Source organism: Dendrobium catenatum, unplaced genomic scaffold (assembly GCF_001605985.2).
Source record: "Dendrobium catenatum unplaced genomic scaffold, ASM160598v2 fragScaff_scaffold_1593, whole genome shotgun sequence".
Lineage (NCBI taxonomy): Eukaryota > Viridiplantae > Streptophyta > Magnoliopsida > Asparagales > Orchidaceae > Dendrobium > Dendrobium catenatum.
Window position 1 is genome coordinate 1,227,391 of NW_021320055.1, and position 21,892 is coordinate 1,249,282.

At 37.4% G+C, this 21,892-nt stretch overlaps 1 protein-coding gene across 1 annotated transcript in view; it reads left to right on the forward strand.

Annotated features, from left to right (window-relative positions):
- The window catches only part of LOC110104303 (SNARE-interacting protein KEULE-like), a 39,537-nt gene extending 19,175 nt beyond the window's left edge, over positions 1 to 20,362 (forward strand). Inside the window, exons 5-12 of the mRNA XM_020833346.2 lie at positions 8,901 to 8,951; positions 9,058 to 9,154; positions 9,260 to 9,292; positions 14,957 to 15,085; positions 19,615 to 19,809; positions 19,905 to 19,988; positions 20,078 to 20,179; positions 20,257 to 20,362. Coding sequence (XP_020689005.1) covers positions 8,901 to 8,951; positions 9,058 to 9,154; positions 9,260 to 9,292; positions 14,957 to 15,085; positions 19,615 to 19,809; positions 19,905 to 19,988; positions 20,078 to 20,179; positions 20,257 to 20,337 — 772 coding nt within the window. The 3' untranslated portion in view covers positions 20,338 to 20,362. The remainder of the gene's footprint in view (positions 1 to 8,900; positions 8,952 to 9,057; positions 9,155 to 9,259; positions 9,293 to 14,956; positions 15,086 to 19,614; positions 19,810 to 19,904; positions 19,989 to 20,077; positions 20,180 to 20,256) is intronic.
- The last annotated feature ends 1,530 nt before the right edge of the window (positions 20,363 to 21,892 follow it).

Sequence of the window (21,892 nt, forward strand, 5' to 3'; positions counted from 1 at the left end):
AGTTTCTTCGTTGCCAAAGAAAACGTCAAAGTACGGGGACCCAAGGATATCCGTTCTTCCCTCTTCCTCAAATACGAATCCGAGATCGATCTCTGGATCGGCCATGCATCATTGAAGAGATGGGGAGAGGGCGTCGTCTTCTTCTCTTGGCTTCAAGTAGTATGAGCAACCAAAGCTTCCCAAGGGAGGGAGCAAGAAGAGGGGTGGCCAAGATAGAGAGAGAGAGGGCGGGTGGTTTGGGTGAGAGAACTTAGGTTAGATGGACGAGAATGAGATTTACTCCAAACCTGGAATTAATTTCAGATTTTGAGTAATTTTGGAGGGAATCAATTTGAAATTTGAAAATAAAATTAATTAGAGGAGGGGCTCATTTGGAAACCAAGAGGGGGTTTCCCCTTTGTATGGCCGGCGGCATCAATAGGGAGAGAGAGGGGATTAGGGAGAGATTAATTACTTTCGAAACGAGTTGAGGCCAATTAGGAGGGAAAATAATAATTCCACTCTACATGAAATTTTTATTGGATTCAAATTAAAAAACTTTCCTTATTTAGATTTTTGCGAATATGGAAAGTTTTGAATTTCAAATTTTGAAATTCAAACTTGCTAACTTCTCCCTTTATTGCAAGAACCCAAATCAGGGAGTCATTATGAAGATTGGAATCATCATAATGGCTTGGATCATGAGGGTGGCCGGCGGCCCAAAGGGAAGAGAAGATGTTGCCGTCGGGTTGAGGTGGGCCTTGATGGTGGTTGGATTTGAAGTGGGGAACCTAGTGGATGAAATGGTGCGAGGGATTAATCCACGGGTGGGGATGGGCTTGGAAGGAGACGGTGGGTGGTGAGGGGAAGGAGGATGAGTGAAAAACAAAAATAGAAGAAGAATTTACCACAAGCCGTGGACTCCTCCAACGACTGGTGGGTCTTGCGCTTGCTCACCTCGAGCTCTCTCTCCTTTCTCTCTAGCTCTCATGCAAGAAGAAGAAGAAGAAGCAAATCAAATTTTAATTAATTAATCATCAAAGAAATTACAACATATGAGACCACAGACCACTATATATAGGTCTCCACTCATGAAAAAAAAGTACGAAATTGCCCTCTGGGCTACAATAACAAAACAACTCCCCAAATGGGTAAAAAATGGAAAACAACAAATAACTAACTAACTCGTCATGAAATCTGAATCAAAAGTAGAGGCGCTGAATCGTGGCCGTAGATCTGCGATTCCTTCGTCGATAAACATGTCGGTAGCATCTGTCAATGTCCTCATCACATTTACTGATAACAGATGCGGATACCATTCCTCTCTGCATAAAGTAGTGAAAATCAAAATTTACAATCCCTATGAAACCACTAACGGGAGTATGGCCAAGGATTAATACAGTGATACTTTCAAAGGGAAAAAAAGGATTAATACAGTGATATTGTGTGAAGCAGGAGCGTGTATGATTTTCATCATAAAGTAAAGCAGAGTATAAAACTTTTGAACTATAGTAATTTATATGCTCTAGACTATAATATTCTATCAAGTTGTGTACAACTTCTTCTTTTTTTTTTAGGGAAATTTACATACATACCACTTTATAACATCCTATTTACATATCTAACACCTAAAACTTTAATATTACATGCATACCACCCTATATTACTCTAATATCAAATATACCACTTATATTTCTTTCATACCACTCATATATTTCATTTCTACCACTCATATTTGGTATGAAAATGAACTATGGATGGTATTTATGTAATATTAAAGTTTTAGGTGTTAAATATGTAAATAGAATAGTATTAAGTGGTATGTATGTAAATCTCCCTTTTTTTTAATACAAAACAAGGGAGTAAAATTCAGCGGAACAATCTCCAATTTTTTAAGCAACTATATTCTTATCCTAATTTTCAGGATGATATCAAATATGTTAAGGTTTTACTCTATGTAAGACCGAATGGTCCTTCTATTTGGAGTCTCTCCATGTTGATGGGTTCTTTAGCAACACAGAAAGCAAGTCTTCTTCCAACAAGTGACTAAGTATGCTTTAGATGAATGCGATAAGAACTTGCACGTTTCATATACGATCAAATAATAATTAAAACTATTAGCCACTAAACGATGATAGAAAACAAATGAAAGGTAGCTACGCTTAGGCCAAATCACAAGCTAAGGACTTGCATCACCAAATTAATTTAGAAATTCAACAAGATGCAAATCAAGTAGCTATTCAATAAAATCATTAAGTTAACATTGAGATTAGAATTATAGAAAGTAAAACTCAAATCCTATGATTACTTAGCGGAGGCAGAGGGCGAGACAAGACTCCTTGCAATTGAATCACCACCTACAAGATTAGCGGATTAAGAAGATAAATGAGTAGGGGAAGAAGTTCACCCTTATTGATGACCGGAAACAATTTGCCACTGGACATTAGCAAGTTTTTTTTCGATGGCTTCGGAAAGTGTGAAGATGATGCGTTCCAAATATTCTTCAACGGTGTTATCGACCTCCGGGTTGACGTCGAAGAAGGTTGACCGGAGAATTTCGACGTTCCTTTGCTCGTCGTAAACGAATCCGGAGTCAAGATCAGGATTGGTCATTCATCGGTTTCGAAGGGTTGAGGTGTTGAAGATGATCGTTGTTACTTCCCTTGAAGACTCCTATTGAGAGGGAGCAGTTTATCTTGAAAATTCATGAGAGAAAGAGGGAGAGATGTGACCGGCCAAGGGTGAGGGTGTGGAAAGAGAACTAGGTTTAGATTTTAGAAGAAGAGAGGTGGAGGGAAATCAAGCAATTGTTTCTCCAATTAATCCCTTTTGTTTGGAAAGGATTTGGGTGTATTTAGGAAAGGGTGGGGCAGCTAAAAGATAAGGAAAGAGGATTTGAAATCTTCCCAAAGGGGAATAGCTAGAAGTTGGAAAGTAATTAGGAGGTGGGAACTAAAGGAGGGGCCGGCGGCATGGAGGAAGAGAGAAAGGGGTTTGGGAAATAAAGTCAAGACTTCCTTAATTGGACTATTAAATTAGGAAGGGCTTAATTAATTCCCAATTAATTTTAAAATTCAAAGGGATGAAATTTGGCAACTTTTCTAAAATAGGATTTGTATTTTAAGTAACAATTTCAAATTCAAATAGATTTGAATTTGCAAAGTAATTGTGTTACCTAAAATATTAAAACCCAATTAGGAAGGAGGTAATTGCAAGCATTGATGGAGGGAAAACCCAAAGGGGCCGGCGGCTTTAGCTAGGAGTTTGGTTGGGGGAAGGGCCGACAGGTGGGGTTGGGGATTTGGGTGTGTGGGTCGACGACTATGTGGGGAAGGGGGTGGTTGTTTGAGGTGGTGGAAGTGGGATGAGCCGACGGGTAGGAAAGTGGGGGAGATGGGGAGGGCCGGCGGTGGAACTAGGTGACCCGTGGGATGGTGGAGGAAAGAAGGGGGGAAGAATAGGGAAAAAAAAAAGATACGGCTAACCACGAACCCGGACTCTTCCTAGGTTGGTGGGTGATACGCTTCCCTCTACAAGCGATCTCTCCTACCTCTTCCCTCAAGAAAAAATACGATATAGAATGATAAGTGTCAGAAATATGTAGGGTGTAGTCATACATAACCTTGGAGGAAGATTGTAAGGGATGAATATCATGGGCTAGCTTGAGTAAGGTGAGGAAGATTGACAAATTGAGTAAAACCATCTGCACATAAACCTAATTTTATATTCATTGGTTTTGCGACGAAGGTAGGATGTGTATGATCAACGTGTTTCTAGGCTTTTGCTTTTGACGGATGTGTTAGAACACGTATTTGTGAGATGTGTTCCTTATGCCATCTCATATATGCAACAAAGCTCATATATGCATATATATTTTGCAGTCTGGGATTAATGGATAAGTAAAACAATCGACTAACTGATACATCCTTATGCTTTTTTTTTTCTCAGAATTTGGTTTAAAACTTAGCAAATTACAATGATGACATGCAATCTCTGACAAATTATTCCCATAGTACAACATGCATTCGTTAACACAATAATCTATTTTTATAGCTGTTAAACTAAGTATTGAAACCAATATTTTAGTCCGATATAAATATGTTGGAATTATATTGTTTGTCGGGTTAGTCTCCTTAAGTAGGTCAGTGAATTTATTAAAGCATTATGTGGGTGCATTGTATTCTATCTTTATGCTTAACATCTTCATAATTACAAATAACTCTGAGTGAGTAGTGCACCCATGCCAAATTGATTGTTGCATAGCGTGCAACAAATCATAGAAGTTTTGTGCCTCCTTATTTTGGGATTCTTCTGTATATTGTTGAAATTGTGGCATAGTTGCATCTTAAATCAAGTCCTCAAACGTTCTAATTTTGTCTTCCTTAATTATGTTGGAACATGGACACCGAAACTGTTCCTCTGATATAAAGGAAGGTAATTGACAGTCTGACTGAATGAAATAATTCATTCCGTTCAGAAATTCATCTGTTAATATCTTGCGTTCAGGCAATATTCAATTATACATCCAACTTCTATAATTTTGAATATTCATAACACATTTGGGCTATAAATTCCTACAATCAAACAATGAGATTTGTATCAATTTTAAAAAATAGTTATATGTGCAATAATGATGATTTGAGGAGTTTGCATGGATGGTTGTGCGCCACATTTACACACTCATTATATATTTGGCAATAGAATAGCGTTTGTGTCAATTAGTGCAACATACTAATACATATAATTTCCCAACTTAGTAGTCATCGGAAGGTTGCTATTTTATGGGGCCAAACCATCTAAGACAACTCTCTCTAATCTTATCTTCCACTGGAGCTACTTCAACCTTTTCACGTATATGCTCGTTTCGTATCCTGTCTCTACGAGTGAAGCCACTCATCCATTTAATCATCCTCATCTCTGCAACACTTAACTTAATATTATGCTTCTCTTCTAATGGCCAACATTCTACACCATAACAAAGCATTACAGGTCTCATCAACATTTTTTAGAATTTTCCTTTAGAAAAGATATAGTATGGAATGATAAGTGTCAAAAATATGTAGGGTGTAGTCATACACAACTTTGGAGAAAGATTGTAGGGGGTGAGAATCACGGGCTAGCCTGAGTAAGGTGAGGAATATTGACTAATTAGAGTAAAACCATCTGCACATATACCTAATTTTACATTCTTTGGTTCTGCGGCAAAGGTAGGATGTGTATGGTCAAAGTGTTTCTAGGCTTTTGCTTTTGACGGATGTGTTAGAACACCTATTTGTGAGCTGTGTTCCTTATGTCATCTCATATGTTCAACAAAGCTCATAGATGCATATACACGTTGCAGTCTGGGATTAATGGATAAGTAAAACAATCGGCTAACTGACACATCAACCTTATCGCATTACATTGATGATATGCAATTTCTGACAAATTATTCCCATAGTACAACATGCATTCGTTAACATAATAATCTATTTTTATAGTTGTTAAACCAAGTTTTGAAATCAATTTTTTAGTCCGATATAAATCTGTTGGAATCATATTATTTGTCGGGTTAGTCTCCTTAAGTAGGTCAGTGAATTTATTAAAGCATTATCTGGGTACATTGTATTATGTTTTTATGCTTAACATCTTCACAACAACAAATAACTCTGAGTGAGTAGTGCACCTATGCCAAATTGGTTGTTGTATCGCGTGCAATAAATCATAGAAGTTTTATGCCTCTTTATTTGGGGATACTTCTGTATATTGTTGAAATTGTGGCATAGTTGCATCATAAATCAAGTCCTCAAACGTTCTAACTTTGCCTTCCTTAATTATGTTGGACATGGACACCGAAACTATTTCTCTGATATAAAGGAAGGTATTTGAAAGTCTGACTGAATGAAATAATTCATTATGTTCAGAAATTCATCTGTTAATATCTCGCGTTCATGCAACATTCAGTTATACATTGAACTTCTATAATTTTGAATATTCATAACACACTTGGGCTATAAATTCCTACTATCAAACAATGAGATTTGTATCAATTAAAAAAAATTAAGTTATACGTGCAATAATGATTATTTGAGGATTTTGCATGGATAGTTGTGCGCCTCATTTACACGCTCATTATATATTTGGCAATAGAAGAGTGTGTGTGTCATTATAAATTTGGTTTAAACCTTAGCGCATTACAATGATGACATGCAATCTCTGACAAATTATTCCCATAGTATAACATGCATTTGTTAACACAATAATCTATTTTTATATCTGTTAAACCAAGTTTTGAAACCAATTTTTTAGTCCAATATAAATATGTTGGAATCATATTATTTGTCGGGTTAGTCTCCTTAAGTAGGTCAGTGAATTTATTAAAGCATTATGTGTGTACATTGTTTTCTGTCTTTATGCTTAACATCTTCACCACAACAAATAACTCTGAGTAAGTAGTGCACCCATGCCAAATTGGTTGTTGCACAACGTACAACAAATCATAGAAGTTTTGTGCCTCTTTATTTGGAGATTCTTCTGTATATTGTTGAAATTGTGGCATAGTTGCATCATAAATCAATTCCTCAAACGTTCTAACTTTGTCTTCCTTAATTATCTTTGAGGGAAATTTTTCTATCACACAATAAGCCCGATGCATTCCTCCACTACAACTATACAACGTGAATTCTGCTAATAACATCTCTATCTATTACATCATCACTATGAAGAAAGACGGAAGAAAGATTGATACCTTCTCAATGAGCAAGCATACTTCGGATAGGAAGGAACATTGTTGAGAGGAAGTGCGACTTCGGATGTTACAGGAAGGAACGTTGTCGAAGGAGGCTGAGGAACATCGTCAAAGGAGCCAAGAGCTTTAAATGGCGAGGACTTCAAATGCTTCATGAAGGAACATCATCGAAGGAGGCAGGGGAGCTTCGTTGAAGGCGCCGAGAGCTCTGAACGGCGAGGAAGTGTGACTTCGGATGCTAGGAAGGAACGTCTTTAAAGGAGGTAGGGGGTCGTCGAAGTACGTCCATAATGAGATGAGCCAATGAAAAAAATGGCCCAGTTAACCGGTTTAGATAAGGTCGTTTGCGTCGGATTTGTGACGGATTTGCTGCCGCAAATCCGTCACAAATAATTCGACCGAAATTTTCGTCGTAAATTCGTCACAATTTCAGACATAAAATTTTCAGTCACAAAGTCCGCCTCAAATTATCAACTTTCCTATAGTGATTGTTTCAAGCCTAATCTTTCTATCTTTTACATGGAAGAAGTTATGAGTTTCCCTTGTCCGGCCAAAGGCTCTCTCGCCTCACCATGTTCTTGGTGTCAGGTTTTATTTTACTATATTGAAAATTCCTTATAATATCCACAGCTAGAAATCTATGATGTCATACCTAATTATGATAAAAAAGTTGTAGGCTTCTCAATAGATGGGATCGCTACACGAGTTTTTAATGTATAGATACACAATTAATAAAAAAAAATCCAGATGAGAATACGATTTGGTTATCCCGAAAGGATTTTTAATTGGTGCGAAGGATGAAACTTAAAACCTAGTATGCACAAAGAATTTACTGAGAGAGTATTATCAATCATAGAAGCATCGGCAAACTTTTCTTCTTTTGTTGTTTGCCTTACCTTATTTTTTCTCAGCTTGAGAATCTGAAATCACTATTGATTTCTAAAACAACAATAAATAGCAGTAACAAGCCTTGATAACATCTCTGGATGAATCCGGACAGCGGCCATAGGTGCAAGGGTGCTGATTTCTTTTTGCCTGCCGAACCTGGTGGCAAAAACCGAGAGAAGGAAATGGTGGCTGGCAGTTTACTGTACCTTTAAATGGTAGCAGCTTAGTAGGGAGGGAGAAAGGATGCTAGATGAGTTGAGGAAAAAAAGAGATTTTCATTCATTGATACCTAATTGCAAATTCAAAGGGCTATTTATTGTCAAAATGATAAGTAGACTAGAAACTTAAGCTATCCAAATTAGCAAAACAACCAATCAAATCATGCAAGATAAACTATTTGATAATACTGAGTCTTTATCTAAATGCATATCACAATATTTTTAAATGTTCAGAAGCAAAGGCCTTGAGAATATTCAGAAGAATTATCCTCTTTTGATATGGGCGTCTGAATGAGGTAGATTTCCGTGGAGTGAACTGGAGAGTATTAACTTGATTTTCTGTTCTCTTGTTACGTAATGTTGACATAAACATAATTTTCAATGCTTAAATTCTTGAAAGCATATGTATAATTTCTATAATTCCATTTCTATTGCGCTTCAAGCCTTTTACACTCTATGATCATAGTTATTGGAATGCAAAGAATGTTAGCGGTAGTTAGGGCTGTCAAAATCGGGTCACGGGTCGGGTTCGGGTTCAACTCGACCCGAACTAGACCCGTTTTTGCAAAACGGGTCGGTTTCCGAACCCGACCCGCTTCGGGTCCGGGTCAACCTGAACCCGACCCGCTTTGGGTGTATTTCATTAAATTTTTTTATTTAATTCAATTTATTTAAATTTAAATCAAATTAAGGTAAGATTTACTTCAATTAGTTTAAAATAAATCAAAATTAATTTAATTTGGACAACATTGTTTATAATTTTTTGAAATATCATTTACTTATTTCATAAAAATCCTTTAAAACTCTCTTAAATTAATTAAAAACGGGTCAAATCTGGTTGATTTCGGGTTTCCGGGTCAACCCGAACCCGACCCAGTTTTACAAACGGGTCGAATTCTCTAACCCGAACTCGAAATTTTCGGGTCGGGTCAAATGTTGACAGCTCTAGTGGTAGTCCACTAGGCACGTAGCCCAGTGGTATTGCTCCTTACCTTCACTGTGATGGTTTAGGGTTTGACTCCTAAAAAAAAAGAAGTTATTATCCACGGATACTGCAGTTCTGACCTTAAATCCAATTTCTCTTGCAGTGTAACCATATTCATGTCTGATATATCAGGGAGATCACCTTTATATAAAAGGTACATTTAAGTTTAGTTTCAATGTGATGTTAGTTTTATGCTCGAAGTGATGCTCATTTCCTAAAAAGAATTACCAGTTGAAATTTGATTTTATTTTTCTTTTCAGAGCATATGTTTTTTTCAGTTCCCCTATTTCTAAGGAACTAGTCAGTCACATCAAAAGTGATGGAAGTGCATTAGCTCGCATAGCTGCATTGAGTGAGGTTAAGATTTTGTCAATATTATAATTAACATTTAAACCTATTTTACCTATTTAATTATTTATTGCTCAGCATGTTTTGCTTTATTTATTTAATGAATTCTTGCAGATGAACTTGGAATATATTGCCATTGATGGTCAGGTATTCATCCTTAGTATTTCTTCTTTTTCCCCACTTTGTGCTTGCTCTAGAGCTCCCTTATGTCGATTGTTTGTGCAAATTATACTGGTGCAGTTGGTTTAGATCGAGAAATCATATTCCTCTCTAATGTAGATTCCCAACGTTTTGATGTGCCTTGGAAGTAAAAACAGCTAACAAAAGAGAAGAAAAGCATAGGAACACAAAGATAATGACTATTTTCTGATTTCTCCTTCAAAATAAAGTAAGATACAATTGATCTACATTTGAGAGGTAGATTAAGTCTCCCACAAACCATTTATGCCACTAGGAACTCACAACAAACACTAGGAAAATAAACTCAATAATATCATACCTTAAACTCTAGACAAACTCCACCTTAAATAGCCCTAGCCATAGTAACACAAATAGATCCTTCCTAAACAATTAAAAATAATTTAGGAAACTTTCCTAAACAATTAAATATGATTTAGGAAACCTTCCTAAACAATAAACATGATTTAGGAAATCTTCCTAAATAATTAAACATGATTTAGAAAATCATTCTAAATAATTAAAATTGGAAATCTTTCCCTAAATAATTACTTCCATATTCCTCCTCTTAACATAATGAATCATATCTTTGCTAGGCCCCATAAGGGGGCCGGAATCCCCCCTTGATTCCTCTGGCCCGGTTCTAGCTGGACCAGCCCTCCCGTCGGTTGGGTCTGCCCTCCCTCTTCCGCGGCTCCCGTCGTATCATTACCCCCCCCCCCCCTCAAAAAAAAAAAAAAAAAAAAAAAAAAAAATCACCTTGTCCTCAAGGTGGAAGGAATGATATATCTTCTTGATCGCCTCATAGATTCCCACGTAGCTTCATAATCAGGTAGATCATTCCATCGAACTAGGACCTTCTTTGCTCTTATCGTCCCTTGCCGTATTCCCACGACCTCCATGGGTTCCATAATCACTTCCATGTCCTCAGTCTATGTCTCCAATATTGAGGAAGAGGGTGTGTGATTTTCGATAGCATGCCTTAGTTGTTATACATAGAATATTGAGTGTATTGATGATGATGATGCTGATAACCTCAAACGATAAGCTACTGCCCTAATGTGCTTCGTCACCTCTTAAGGCCCGAAGTAACGCGGGGATAGCTTCTCATTACTCCTGTTGGCCAGTGTCTTCTGCCGGTATAGTCTCAGTTTCAAATAAACTCTATGATCAGGCTCGAACTGCACTGCCCGTCTATGTTCATCTGCCTTCTTTTTCATAAGTTGTTGAGCTCCCAGTAGATTTCCTTTGAGTTCTGCTAGTATCATATTCCTCTCCTCCGAGTATTGATCTACACTAGACACTAGTGTAGTGCTCTGCCTATAGTGCATCAGATGGGGTGGATCCCTCCCATACAAAATCCTGAAAGGGGTGGTCCACTTGGCTGTGTGAAAAGATGTATTATACTAATACTATGCCTATGCTAACCATTTGGCCCATAGTTTTGGTGTGTCAGATACAAAATAACGCAAGTATGTCTCCACCCCTCTGTTGACCACTTCCGTTTGACCATCCTTCTGTGAGTGATATGTCGTGCTCCTTTTCATGATCGTCCATTGCATCTCAAATAACTTCTTTCAAAAATGACTGAGGAACATCTTGTCTCTATTTGATAATATAGATCCTGGAATGTTGTAGGTGCACTACCTCTTGAATGAAGACCATGGCGACCAAGATAGTGTTGTCGAGATGCCTCAGCGGAATGAAATGGGCATACTTGCCTAGTCGATCTACCACCACAATTAACCCTAAATATCCCCCCGATTGTGGTAAACCATCAATGAAGTCCATCGTCACTTGCTCCCAAACCTTCTCAGGTAAAGCTGATGGTTGTAGTAACCCCCCCGGTCCCGTGCCATAGGTAGGTACTTATGCCGCTGCATACATTACATCTAACTACCATATCTTCTACATCCTAATGCATACCCGCCCATTATAACTTAGTTGATGGTAGGCTATATGTCTTCTGTACTTCTGAATGTCTCCCCTATCGCATTGCCATGTAACTCTGAATGTCTTTTGTACTCCTGAATGTCTCCTTATCGCACTGCCATGAAACTCTTGCAGTAGCTTGGGAATCTAACTTCCCTAATAGAGTAATTGTTCCCCCCTTAGAGCATAACCTGGGTGACTGTGTGGGTCCTTCAACAAATCTTTCCTGATCTTCCTCAAGCCTTCATTCTGCTCGCTCTCCCTCAATGCTTCCCAATCTACGATCATTGGTACTGATAAGGCTTCCAACTTGGGCTCCTCAACCCTCCTGGACAAGATGTCTGCTTCTTTGTTTTTTAAGTCTGGTTGGTACTGGATCTCAAAATCATATCCATGCAACTTGGATAGCCATTTCTGATGATCCTCAGTAACCATCCATTGTTCCAACAAATATTTTAGACTCATATGATCTATCCTAACTATGAAATATCTCTCCAACAAATAGCGTCGCCACTTCTGAATAGCCTAGACAATCACCATCAGCTTATGTTCATACACAGACTTGAGCTTTGCCCTGGTTGAAATATGCAATAGGCTTCCAGTCCTGCATGGTACGACTCCTAGCTAATAACCTGATGCATCTGTTTCCACCACAAATGGTCTACCAAAATCTAGGAGTGCTAATATTAGTATACTAATCATAGCTTTCTTCAACTTTTGGAAAGCTTGTGTCGCTTCCACCCCACCCCCACCCCCCAATTTGAAGTTATCCTTCTTTAATTGCTCTTTCAAAGGTCCCACAATAGTGCCATATCCCTTTACAAATTTTCGGTAGTAACCAGTGAGCTTTAAGAACACCCAACTCCTTCAAGTTCTTAGGAAGTGGGCAGTCCACCATGACATGAACCTTGGATTGGTCAGCTGACGCCCTTCTCTGGACACCACATGTCCTAAATACTCCACTCGTGACTGTCTGAACGAGCACTTTTTCGAGATGGCAAACAAGTGATATTCCCACAAGGTAACCAAATACAATATTCAAGTGTTCTCAATGGTCTGTTTTTGTTTTGTTGTATATCAAGATATCATCAAAGAATGCCAAGACAAATCTTCTGAGATGCGGCTGGAATAATCGGTTAATGAGGGTTTGGAAGGTGGCAGGGGCATTGGTGAGGCTGAAGGGAATCACCAGGAACTCGTAGTGCCCCTTATGTGTTCTAAAGGCCATCTTGTGCATATCAGCTGTCTTCATCCTTATTTGTTGGTATCCCGATGTCAAATCAATATTGGAGAAGATTATAGCCCCAAATAACTCATCACTCGAGTGGGTAACTTATCTAATATCGTTTCCTCTTTTAGAGAGCCCTGTAATATACACAAAACCTCTAGCTGTCATCCTTCTTCTTCACCAACAGAGCTAGACTAGAGAAAAGGCTCACACTAGGTCTAATGATTTCTGCTTCAACATCTTCTTAATCATCCTCTTGATCTCATCTTTCTGAATATGGAGGTAACAGTATGGCCTGACTCCTATAGGAGAGGTCCCCTCCTTTAGGCTGATGGCGTGCTCGTGCTCTCGTGGTGGTGGTAATTCGGTAGGTTGCCGAAATATGTCCTAAAACTGCTATAGAATCTGCTAGACCCCCAATGAGATTTTCCCTATCTCTTGTTCCTAAACCCCTTCAATGTTTTGTAACTCCACCAAGTACCCCAGACCTGTGTCATGGATTGTCTTGAGTATGATTTTAAGTGATATCATGGTTTTGCATAAGATGGCATCCCCTCAGAGCACTACCTTCCTCCCCTCTACTTAAACCTCCTTAGCCAGAGATTTCCAGTCCACCTTCATTTCCCCAATGGTTTGCAACTACTATATTCCTAGAATCAAATCCATACTCCCCAAATCCAGGGGAAGGAAGTCTTCTAACACTTGAGTATCCTATAATGCCATCACCACCCCTTGCATATTCCACGACTCCTCTCTATCTTACCCATCCCCATCCTCCCACATCCTTCAGTCTTCATCAACTGCAACCCCAAGCGGTTCACAACCTGATTCGAGATGAAGTTAAGTGTAGCCCCACTGTCCACCAGAACCACCACTAGCTATTCCTCGATTTGCCCCTTAATCTTCATGTTATGATTTGGAGTCAATCACACCACAGAGTTTAGGGACACCTCTGCCACGTCCAGATTTAAATGTGTTGTTTCCTTAATAATCTCCTCGAACTTGTCCCCACTCTCCTCCTTTCCCTCGCAAACCATCAAGACATGAAGGGTTCTTTCTTGCATCTATGTCTCGGTGTAAATTTCTCATCACATATGAAGTATAATCCTTTTGCTCGTCTATCCTGCACCTCCGCTTCTGTAAGTCGCTTGAAATTACCCTCATGACGAACTCTAGTGCTTTTCTCTTTCGGTACATCTCTCTGAAACAACAACATCTGGGTCCTCGGTTCCAAGGTCGTACAGGTATTCTTGTAAGCCCTTCCCATGGTGTTGCTCCGGCTGGCCTTCTCCTTATGATATTTTTCTTCTACCCTCTGAGCAAGCTCCATCTTTTCCTGCAACCCTCTAGGTCTCAACACCTTGAGCTCTACTCGTATGTCTTTCCTTAGCCCCTTCATGAGATTCCCTTTCAACCCTCCTCGAAAGTTTCCCTCAGCCTTCCCAACAGCAGCACAAACTTCTTTCAATACTCTATGAATGTCGCAAAGGGTTCAACCTCCTCCCTTCTGGCTGCCCTTCTATCGGGATACCTTGATCCACCCACCATTAGAGCCCCCGGTGGTGGTCCTTGAGGGAGAATTCTCTCCACTTCATTATTGTCTTACGGAATTTCCTTTCCCTTTGGTTTAACCCTAGGAATTACCGGTGAGACTTTGGACTGCATTTCGATCATCTTCTTCATCATGTCTTTCATGTTTTCAAAGTGGTTCTCTATGGATGAGAGCATTCCTTCCATGCCGGAATATCATTCCTCCATTCTGGCCTTGATTTGTTCCATCTTGCCTTCCAACACATCCATCTTCTTCGCTGTCATTTAACCTCGCTCTGATACCAATTTGATGTTCCTTAGAAGTAAAATCAATAAACAGAGAAGAAAAGCGTAGGAACACAAAGATAATGACTGTTTTTTTATTTCTCCTTCAAAATAAAGCAAGATATAATTGATCTACTATTCGAGAGATAGATCAACTCTGCCACAAATCTTAGATGCTGCTAGGAACTCACAACAAACACATGAAAAATAAACTCAGTAATTTCATTCCCTAATCCCTACATAAACTCCCTGTTAAATAGCCATAGTCATAGTAACACAAATAGAACCTTCCTAAATAATTAAACATAATTTAAGAAACATTCCTAAACAATCAAACATAATTTAGGAAACCTTAAACAATTAAATATGATTTAGGAAATCTTTCTAAGAAATTAAACATGATTTAAGAAACCTTCCTAAACAATTAAAATTTGAAATATTTCCCTAAATAATTCATTCCTTATTACTCGTCCTAACGTAATGAATCACTGTTTTGCTGGGCCTCACAAGCGGGCCCGAATCCCCTCCCCCCGGATTCCTCCTGGTTCGGTTAGTTGGACCTGCGCCTCCTGGCCTAGTCGGTTGGGTCCGCCCCCCCTCTCCTATGGCTCCTACCGCATCACGTTCTTTCTGATACATATTTTGTTTGTGTTATGCAGGGCTTTATTACTGGCCATGAGAGGGCTCTAGAAGATTTGTTCAGTGATAATGCAGAAATTTCACAGGCTCACAATGCCTGTATCCATAACATCGCTTCACGTATATCTACAGTTTTTGCTTCATTGAGGGTAAATACTTGAGCACCACATTTTTAAATTTGAAGAATCTAATCATACTTCCTTTATTAAAGGCTTAAATTTAGATTGTACACATAAGTTTGGAATAACTGGAGTCTCACCTTCACCATCTAGGTGATCGTTAATTTGCATGTATTTGATTTGTCTGTTTATTCTAGTGGGAGGTTTGATAAGGGAAAAGATGAGATGGCGGTAGAGTTCATTTGAGGTTTTCTGTTTGTCTTCTACATCCATTTGAATCATTTGTATGAAAAGTAAAGCATAAAAACCTAAATGTAGGAAAGAACTTCATCCTAAAATTACAAGGCGACAAAAGCTGATTTCATTCATTAAAATTTTTGAAAGGAAATAAGCAACTAATAGTTGAACTGAAGAAAGAAAGCTTCTCCTTAAAATGCCTTTTTACAATATAATTCAAAGAAATAAACAAATAACTTGAATAAGCTTGACAAATAACTACAAAGATGTTAAAGATGCCAGATAATGACATTTGATTGTCCAGTTGTTCTCAAATGCGTTTGCAATTGGTAGGGTACAATGTCTTTGATGGGTTCCCGAAATATCTATTTGATGGACTTCATCAGCTCTCTTGGCACTAGAACGAATCTTTGTTGGTTAGTGGAAGTCCCGGTACTTCAGAATGTTGAGAGATAGCCAAACAATTGGATGTCCATGCCAATGCATCTCCGACTGCTATTTTCACACACACACACACACAAAAACTCTGACTGCTAAAGGTTTAACTGTGATATGGGTTAACAACTCTCATTTTAACCCCCTCCAATCAACTTTGAGGCATAATTAAGATAGACAATCTAGATACACACATTTCCTAGAAGCACCCTTTCTGATTTTCTAATAAGAATCAAGTAGAAAATTTATCCACCTAAATTGTTATAAAATTCATTACATTACATAATCATCTAATTCTTAGTACTCTCAGTCATTGCGGAAGCATGAGATCCATCATTAACATTAATACAAAAGTGTGCATAATTTAAATTATCAAACTAACTACAGAGCTTCTAAGAAGCTTCATTTATAATTAATCCTTACTAGAGATCTTTAATTTACATTACATACATCTTTATTCTCTATATTACATCCAAAACCTTAAATTCATTCATAATATTAAGTATAAGATAAAACCAGTCATTTGTTAATGGTCCCAAGTGTTCCTTTCACTTTCCTGAAAATAGTCATCATAATATCTAATGAGCTAAATGCTAGCGGGGTATACAATTCTGTTCTAAGATGCAAAAATGCAAGAAAAGAAAAATATTTATGCTAGCCTTTCGAACTAACATGAGCATGTCTAATTATAGATTAAGATAGCTTATATTAATAATAATTCTTAAATAAAAACTGACTTTGATACTTAAATAAATAAAGGCTTATTATTAAGCAATGACTATTAGTATTTGTAAGAAAATGAAGTATACATATCAAATGTTAAATCAAGTTTACTCTACTTATCAATTACTTGTATATAATTACTCCCATTTTTTTTTTATTTTCATTATTGTTAATTAATTTTTTAGTAAGTTATATAATGTAAGTTTTCGGACATTAATCTGATTGGTTGTCATGGGTCCATTGGCTCTAACAATCTCTGATAAATTATGGACAATCTAACATATCTCACATGACATGATATATCATTGACTTATTTTTATTTAATATCATCATCATCCACATTTAAAATTGCTTAGCATTGATATTCACCTGTTATCAATCATGCGTTAAAGACAAACATGACATGTAAAAGTCAATATCTATTTACTCAAAATATTATATTAGTTGAAGCAAAGTTATGAATCGAGTTAATTAGAAATGTTTTAATTTATTTAAACATGTGGTTCTATATAAATGCGTTAGACCTGATAATATCATAATATTTATGCTTAATATGAATAAATATATACTTGTATGCATGGTAATTCAATGGAATTATAGGAATTAACAAACATGAAGCCTAAGAATAGTTTACTCCCTCAATTAGAGATTGAGCATCTCACTTGAACTATAAGATCTTCCTCGGGGCTAATTTTCTGATTTCTATTTCTTGAAGCGTATCCTTTGATGAAAACATCTAAAAATAATGATTTTGTCAATTCAATTCAAGTTCCTAAAACAATAACTCAATTTACACAAAATAACTTTAAATGTTGTTTTTATCTCAAAAAGATTCCTCCCTATTGAAGCCTTCAATCCCGTCACTTGAAATCTATAGTCGATTTGCAAAAGAAAATATTACTAATAGAATTCTCAGCTAGACCCCCAAATTCTCTTCTTCTCTTTTTTTTTTCTTATTCTTCTTCTTATCCTTTTCTTTTTCTGTTCCTTTTTTCTCTTCTTCTTTTACCCTTTGATGTAGAACTATATATGCAAGTGATGTTGATTTGGAAATTACGCGTGCTTGAACAGAGCTTAGCAATTTATTACCTCACAATGAACTTAAGTAATGACTTCAGCATGCAAGGGGGCAACCAAGTTTATGAAAACAATTACATGGTAATGGGAGGACCATTAATAACAGATTAATTAATAACATGCTCACGTGGTGTTTCAGAGGCAATCCTTAAGTTAACAAATAGATTAGTCTCTACAAAGGCCCACTCACACAATGCTCTTGATGTGGGCTATGCAGATAAGCTTTCACAATAAAACGATGCCATGATTGAGGAGGGATAAAAAAGATAGATTGGGGTTGGGGGGTTGGGGGGAGAGAGAGAGAGAGTTTACCTACATGGAAGAATATACTAAACCACGACGAAGTCGTTTGGCTGCCTATGTGGAAAGGATAACAATACGAACCCTCTTGCATGCCCGGACTACACTATAACGTCTCTGAAAATTCTGTACATCAACTGTATGGGCGCAAAATTCTGGAACAACTAGTAGTGGGGCTGGAAAATAGATTGATCATGTATTTCATTAGCAGTCATCTGTCTTTGGGACGATTTGGGAGGGAAACAACAAGCTCCTGGCATGAAATTGGGGGGTGGCAAGCACTAGATGATTAGGGGGCTAATTTGGGGTCTTAGTGTAGTTGCCAACTATAGCTTACTAGTTAAGGAAAGAAGAATTAATTTAGATTTCCAATAAATACTCAGATTTGTTGATGGGGATATTCTTCCAAACATAGCCCAATAATTTAGGAAAGGAATTCAAGGCTTGTAGGAGAATTTGAATTTGAATTCAATTTCTCAAAATTAACGCTAGGCTAATTTAGGAAGGGGAATTAATTGGGATCTCCAATTAATATTCAAATTGATTGATTGAGATATCTTTCCAAACATAACCTAACAATTTGGGAAAGGATTTCAAGGCTTTAGTAGATTTCGAAATTGAATTTCAGATTTTTCAAAATTAACACTAGGCTAATTTAGGAAGGGAAATTAATTGGGATCTCCAATTAATATTCAAGTTGATTGATTGAGATATCTATCCAAATATAATCTGACAATTTGGGAAAAGATTTCGAGGCTTTGGAAATTTTGAATTTGAATTTCAAAATTTTTTGAATTTAACGTTTGGCTAATTTAAGAAAATGTTAGAGAATCAATTTGAAATTTTGGGGGGAGAGGAGAAAAGAGGTGGTCGGTTGGAGCTTTTGGAGGAGATGACGGTGGCGGCAAGCTCAATGGGGGTGGAGGCAAAGATAAACCGTGTGCCCAGACGCTTCACATAAACCTACTCGCTCACCTAGGGACTTCACATAAGCTCTCACAAGAACTTTGAAGGCTCTCAAACACACCTAGACACAGTGCATAAATTTTTATTCATCATAATCATCATCCTACCAAGGAGGAGGTGAGACCTATAAATAGACAAATAGAATAAAACATTAAATTAAAAAACAGCCATATGGGGTCACATAAACCTACTCCCTCAAGTGACGATAAAAATGAGAAATTACACATAATAAATCTAATACAAATAAATGCTCAGAAATAGAGTAATTCGATCGTAGCTGTAGTTCCTCTGATAAACTTTTCACGGTCGCATGTCCTCATCACTCTTCTTCTTTCTTTATTCTTCTCTTTTTCCCACATTCTTCTTATTCGTCTCATTTTCTTCTCCATTCTGGCTTAATTGAGCCACTTTTTTTTCTTCCACCCCTAACCAAAGTTACAGAGAAATGGATGAGGAGGGATCGGGGATAGGGTTAAGGCTTTATATTTGATTATTAATATATAAATTATAGTGATTTAAGTTTAGATATGCTTCTTGAACCCTCTCAGACCATCACTTGTGCTGTAAAAAATTGAATTCGACAGATTTGCTGCAGGACAATTGTTTGCTGCAGTAATATTAACATGAAAACCTTAAGAAAATTATTTAGTGGCTAGATTAATTTACAAATATTACTAAATTATTTATGTATATTTCTATCTATCAAAATGATTGAAATGAAGCATAGAGGTTTTTTAAAGTAATTTTGATCCTTTTTTAGGATGGATGAAAAATGACATAATTTTTAAGGGTGATTTTCATCTCACATATTTGAAATTCAGGAATTTCCCTATGTACGCTACCGTGCTGCGAAGTCTTCTTTAGATGCTTCTACCATGACAACTCTTGGTGATTTGATCCCAACAAAGCTTGCTGCTGCTGTCTGGCACTGTCTTGCCAGGTATAAGGCTAAGATACCGGATTTTCCACAAATAGAGACCTGTGAATTACTAATTCTAGATCGATCCGTAGATCAGGTACACTGGAAAAGTCACTTTAGTTCTTCCATATGGTTGGTGACTTTATTTTACCTTCTTAAATAAGTCAATATCCATTCATTCATGCTGCATAGATTGCTCCTATTATTCATGAATGGACATATGATGCCATGTGCCATGATTTACTAAATATGGAGGGAAACAAATACGTTCAGGAGGTAATTTATTCTGCACCTTTTTATTTTTCATTTACTCTTTTGTTATTGTCTATATCGATGTGTTTCTCATTGAGGATTATCATATGTAGGTGCCTAGCAAAACCGGGTCAACCTCTGAAAAGAAAGAGTTCCTTTTGGAGGAGGACCATGATCCTATCTGGCTTGAACTTCGGCATGCACATATAGCTGATGTGAGTTGATACTTAAAAAAAGTTTATCGCTAACAATATTATTGAATATTTGTTTTGATAATTGACAAATATGACAGGCAATTGAAAGGCTGCACGAGAAGATGTCTAACTTCATATCAAGAAACAAAGCTGCACAAATCCATCACAACTCAAGGTAGTTATCACCGAAAAAAGATTTTTGCAATTAGTTTTCGGTAAGGTGTGATAAGGCTCGTTTGTTTAACTAATAACTTCTGGAAAGTGAAGCGTATTAAGAGCTCGTTAAAACTTAAAACTCGTTTGTTTTAATCATGAATTGAACTGAACAGAAGTCAAACATGAACATTTATCATCTCAAACAAGCCAAACTTTAACACAAACATAAAAGCTTGAATCGAGTTTGAACCAAACTTGACCAAGGTGATAATAAATGAGCTCAAATATGAATAAACACATGCTTAATTCATCTTGACTCGGTTCATTTGCAGCCCTAACTGTAGATCAAAAGTAGTTGAAACCACGATCACTATATTTGAAGTTAACGTTTTGATCATTTGAATTTTCCCCAATATCCTGATTGTTAAGATCAATAATATAGAATTTCTGTAGTTCCAAGTGAGTTGAAAGAACCAGTTTTGTTGTGACAAAAAATTTTATTGGAGGAACAATATTGTAGAATGTCTTTAAATTCTATCTTGTCACTAATCATGATTGCTGGAATCAATCCAATTCTTCCTCTCCAACGTGGTAGTAATTTTCTTTCTTTTCAGGACCTTAACCACTGATGACCTGGAGAGGATAGCTCTAGCGGTATCCACTTGGAGTTATTTTCCAAAAAATTGTACCAAGAGACAACACAATGGATTGGTTAAGTAGCGAATATGAAGTTGAGAAAAAAGCAACCCAAACTAAAATAACAAGTTGTTCCGAGGCCTCGGAACAATCAAAATGAGGAGATTGCTTAGTTGTCCTCATCGAAAAACCATCTATGTAGTATGATCTCCTTTAGAAAAATATTGAGTAGTCATCTTCTAGTGATAGTTTAACTAGAACATTATAAGAATAAAGAAGCCCAACGAAAATCTCTAGTCAATCTTAATACAGATATAAATCTATAAAAAATCTTAATGATGAGATGACCTGATGAGGACATCATCAGCATTTTCGACACGTGTACCATCAGGAGACGTCGGAGATCGACGGCTACGATCATGAGTTTATTTTGAGTCATTTTATGTAGTTGTTTATTTGATTTTGTGTTTTTTTTCCGTTTTTTCCCTTATGGGTGGTTAGTTGCTATTGTAGCCCAAGGGGCATTTTAGCCTTTCATTTTTCTTTGTCATTGTGAGGCCTATTTATATGGCCCTTCTCTTGTAATAGTTTTTTAGTTTTTGTTGAAATGAAAAATATTCTCCTTTGTTCTCTTTGTGAGTGCATTTCCCTTTGATCTCTTAGTGAGTTCAAAGGGAGAACTAGATCTCTTCGTGAGTTCTAGATTTAGTCCAAGATTATTGCGTGGAGGTAGAGTTTTGAAGAGATTCGAGGTGAGGGAAATCAAAGCCAAAGAAAATCTCAGATTTTCTTTTAATTTCCTCCTCTCCCCTAGTGCCGTCGATTCCTTTGGAGCCCGCTAGACCGACGGCCTGCATAGCTCCACCCGCCGGCCTGCAGAAGCCTTCCCGCCGGCCAATTCTCCATCCAGCCACCCGCCGGCCACCACCAGCCCTCCTTCCG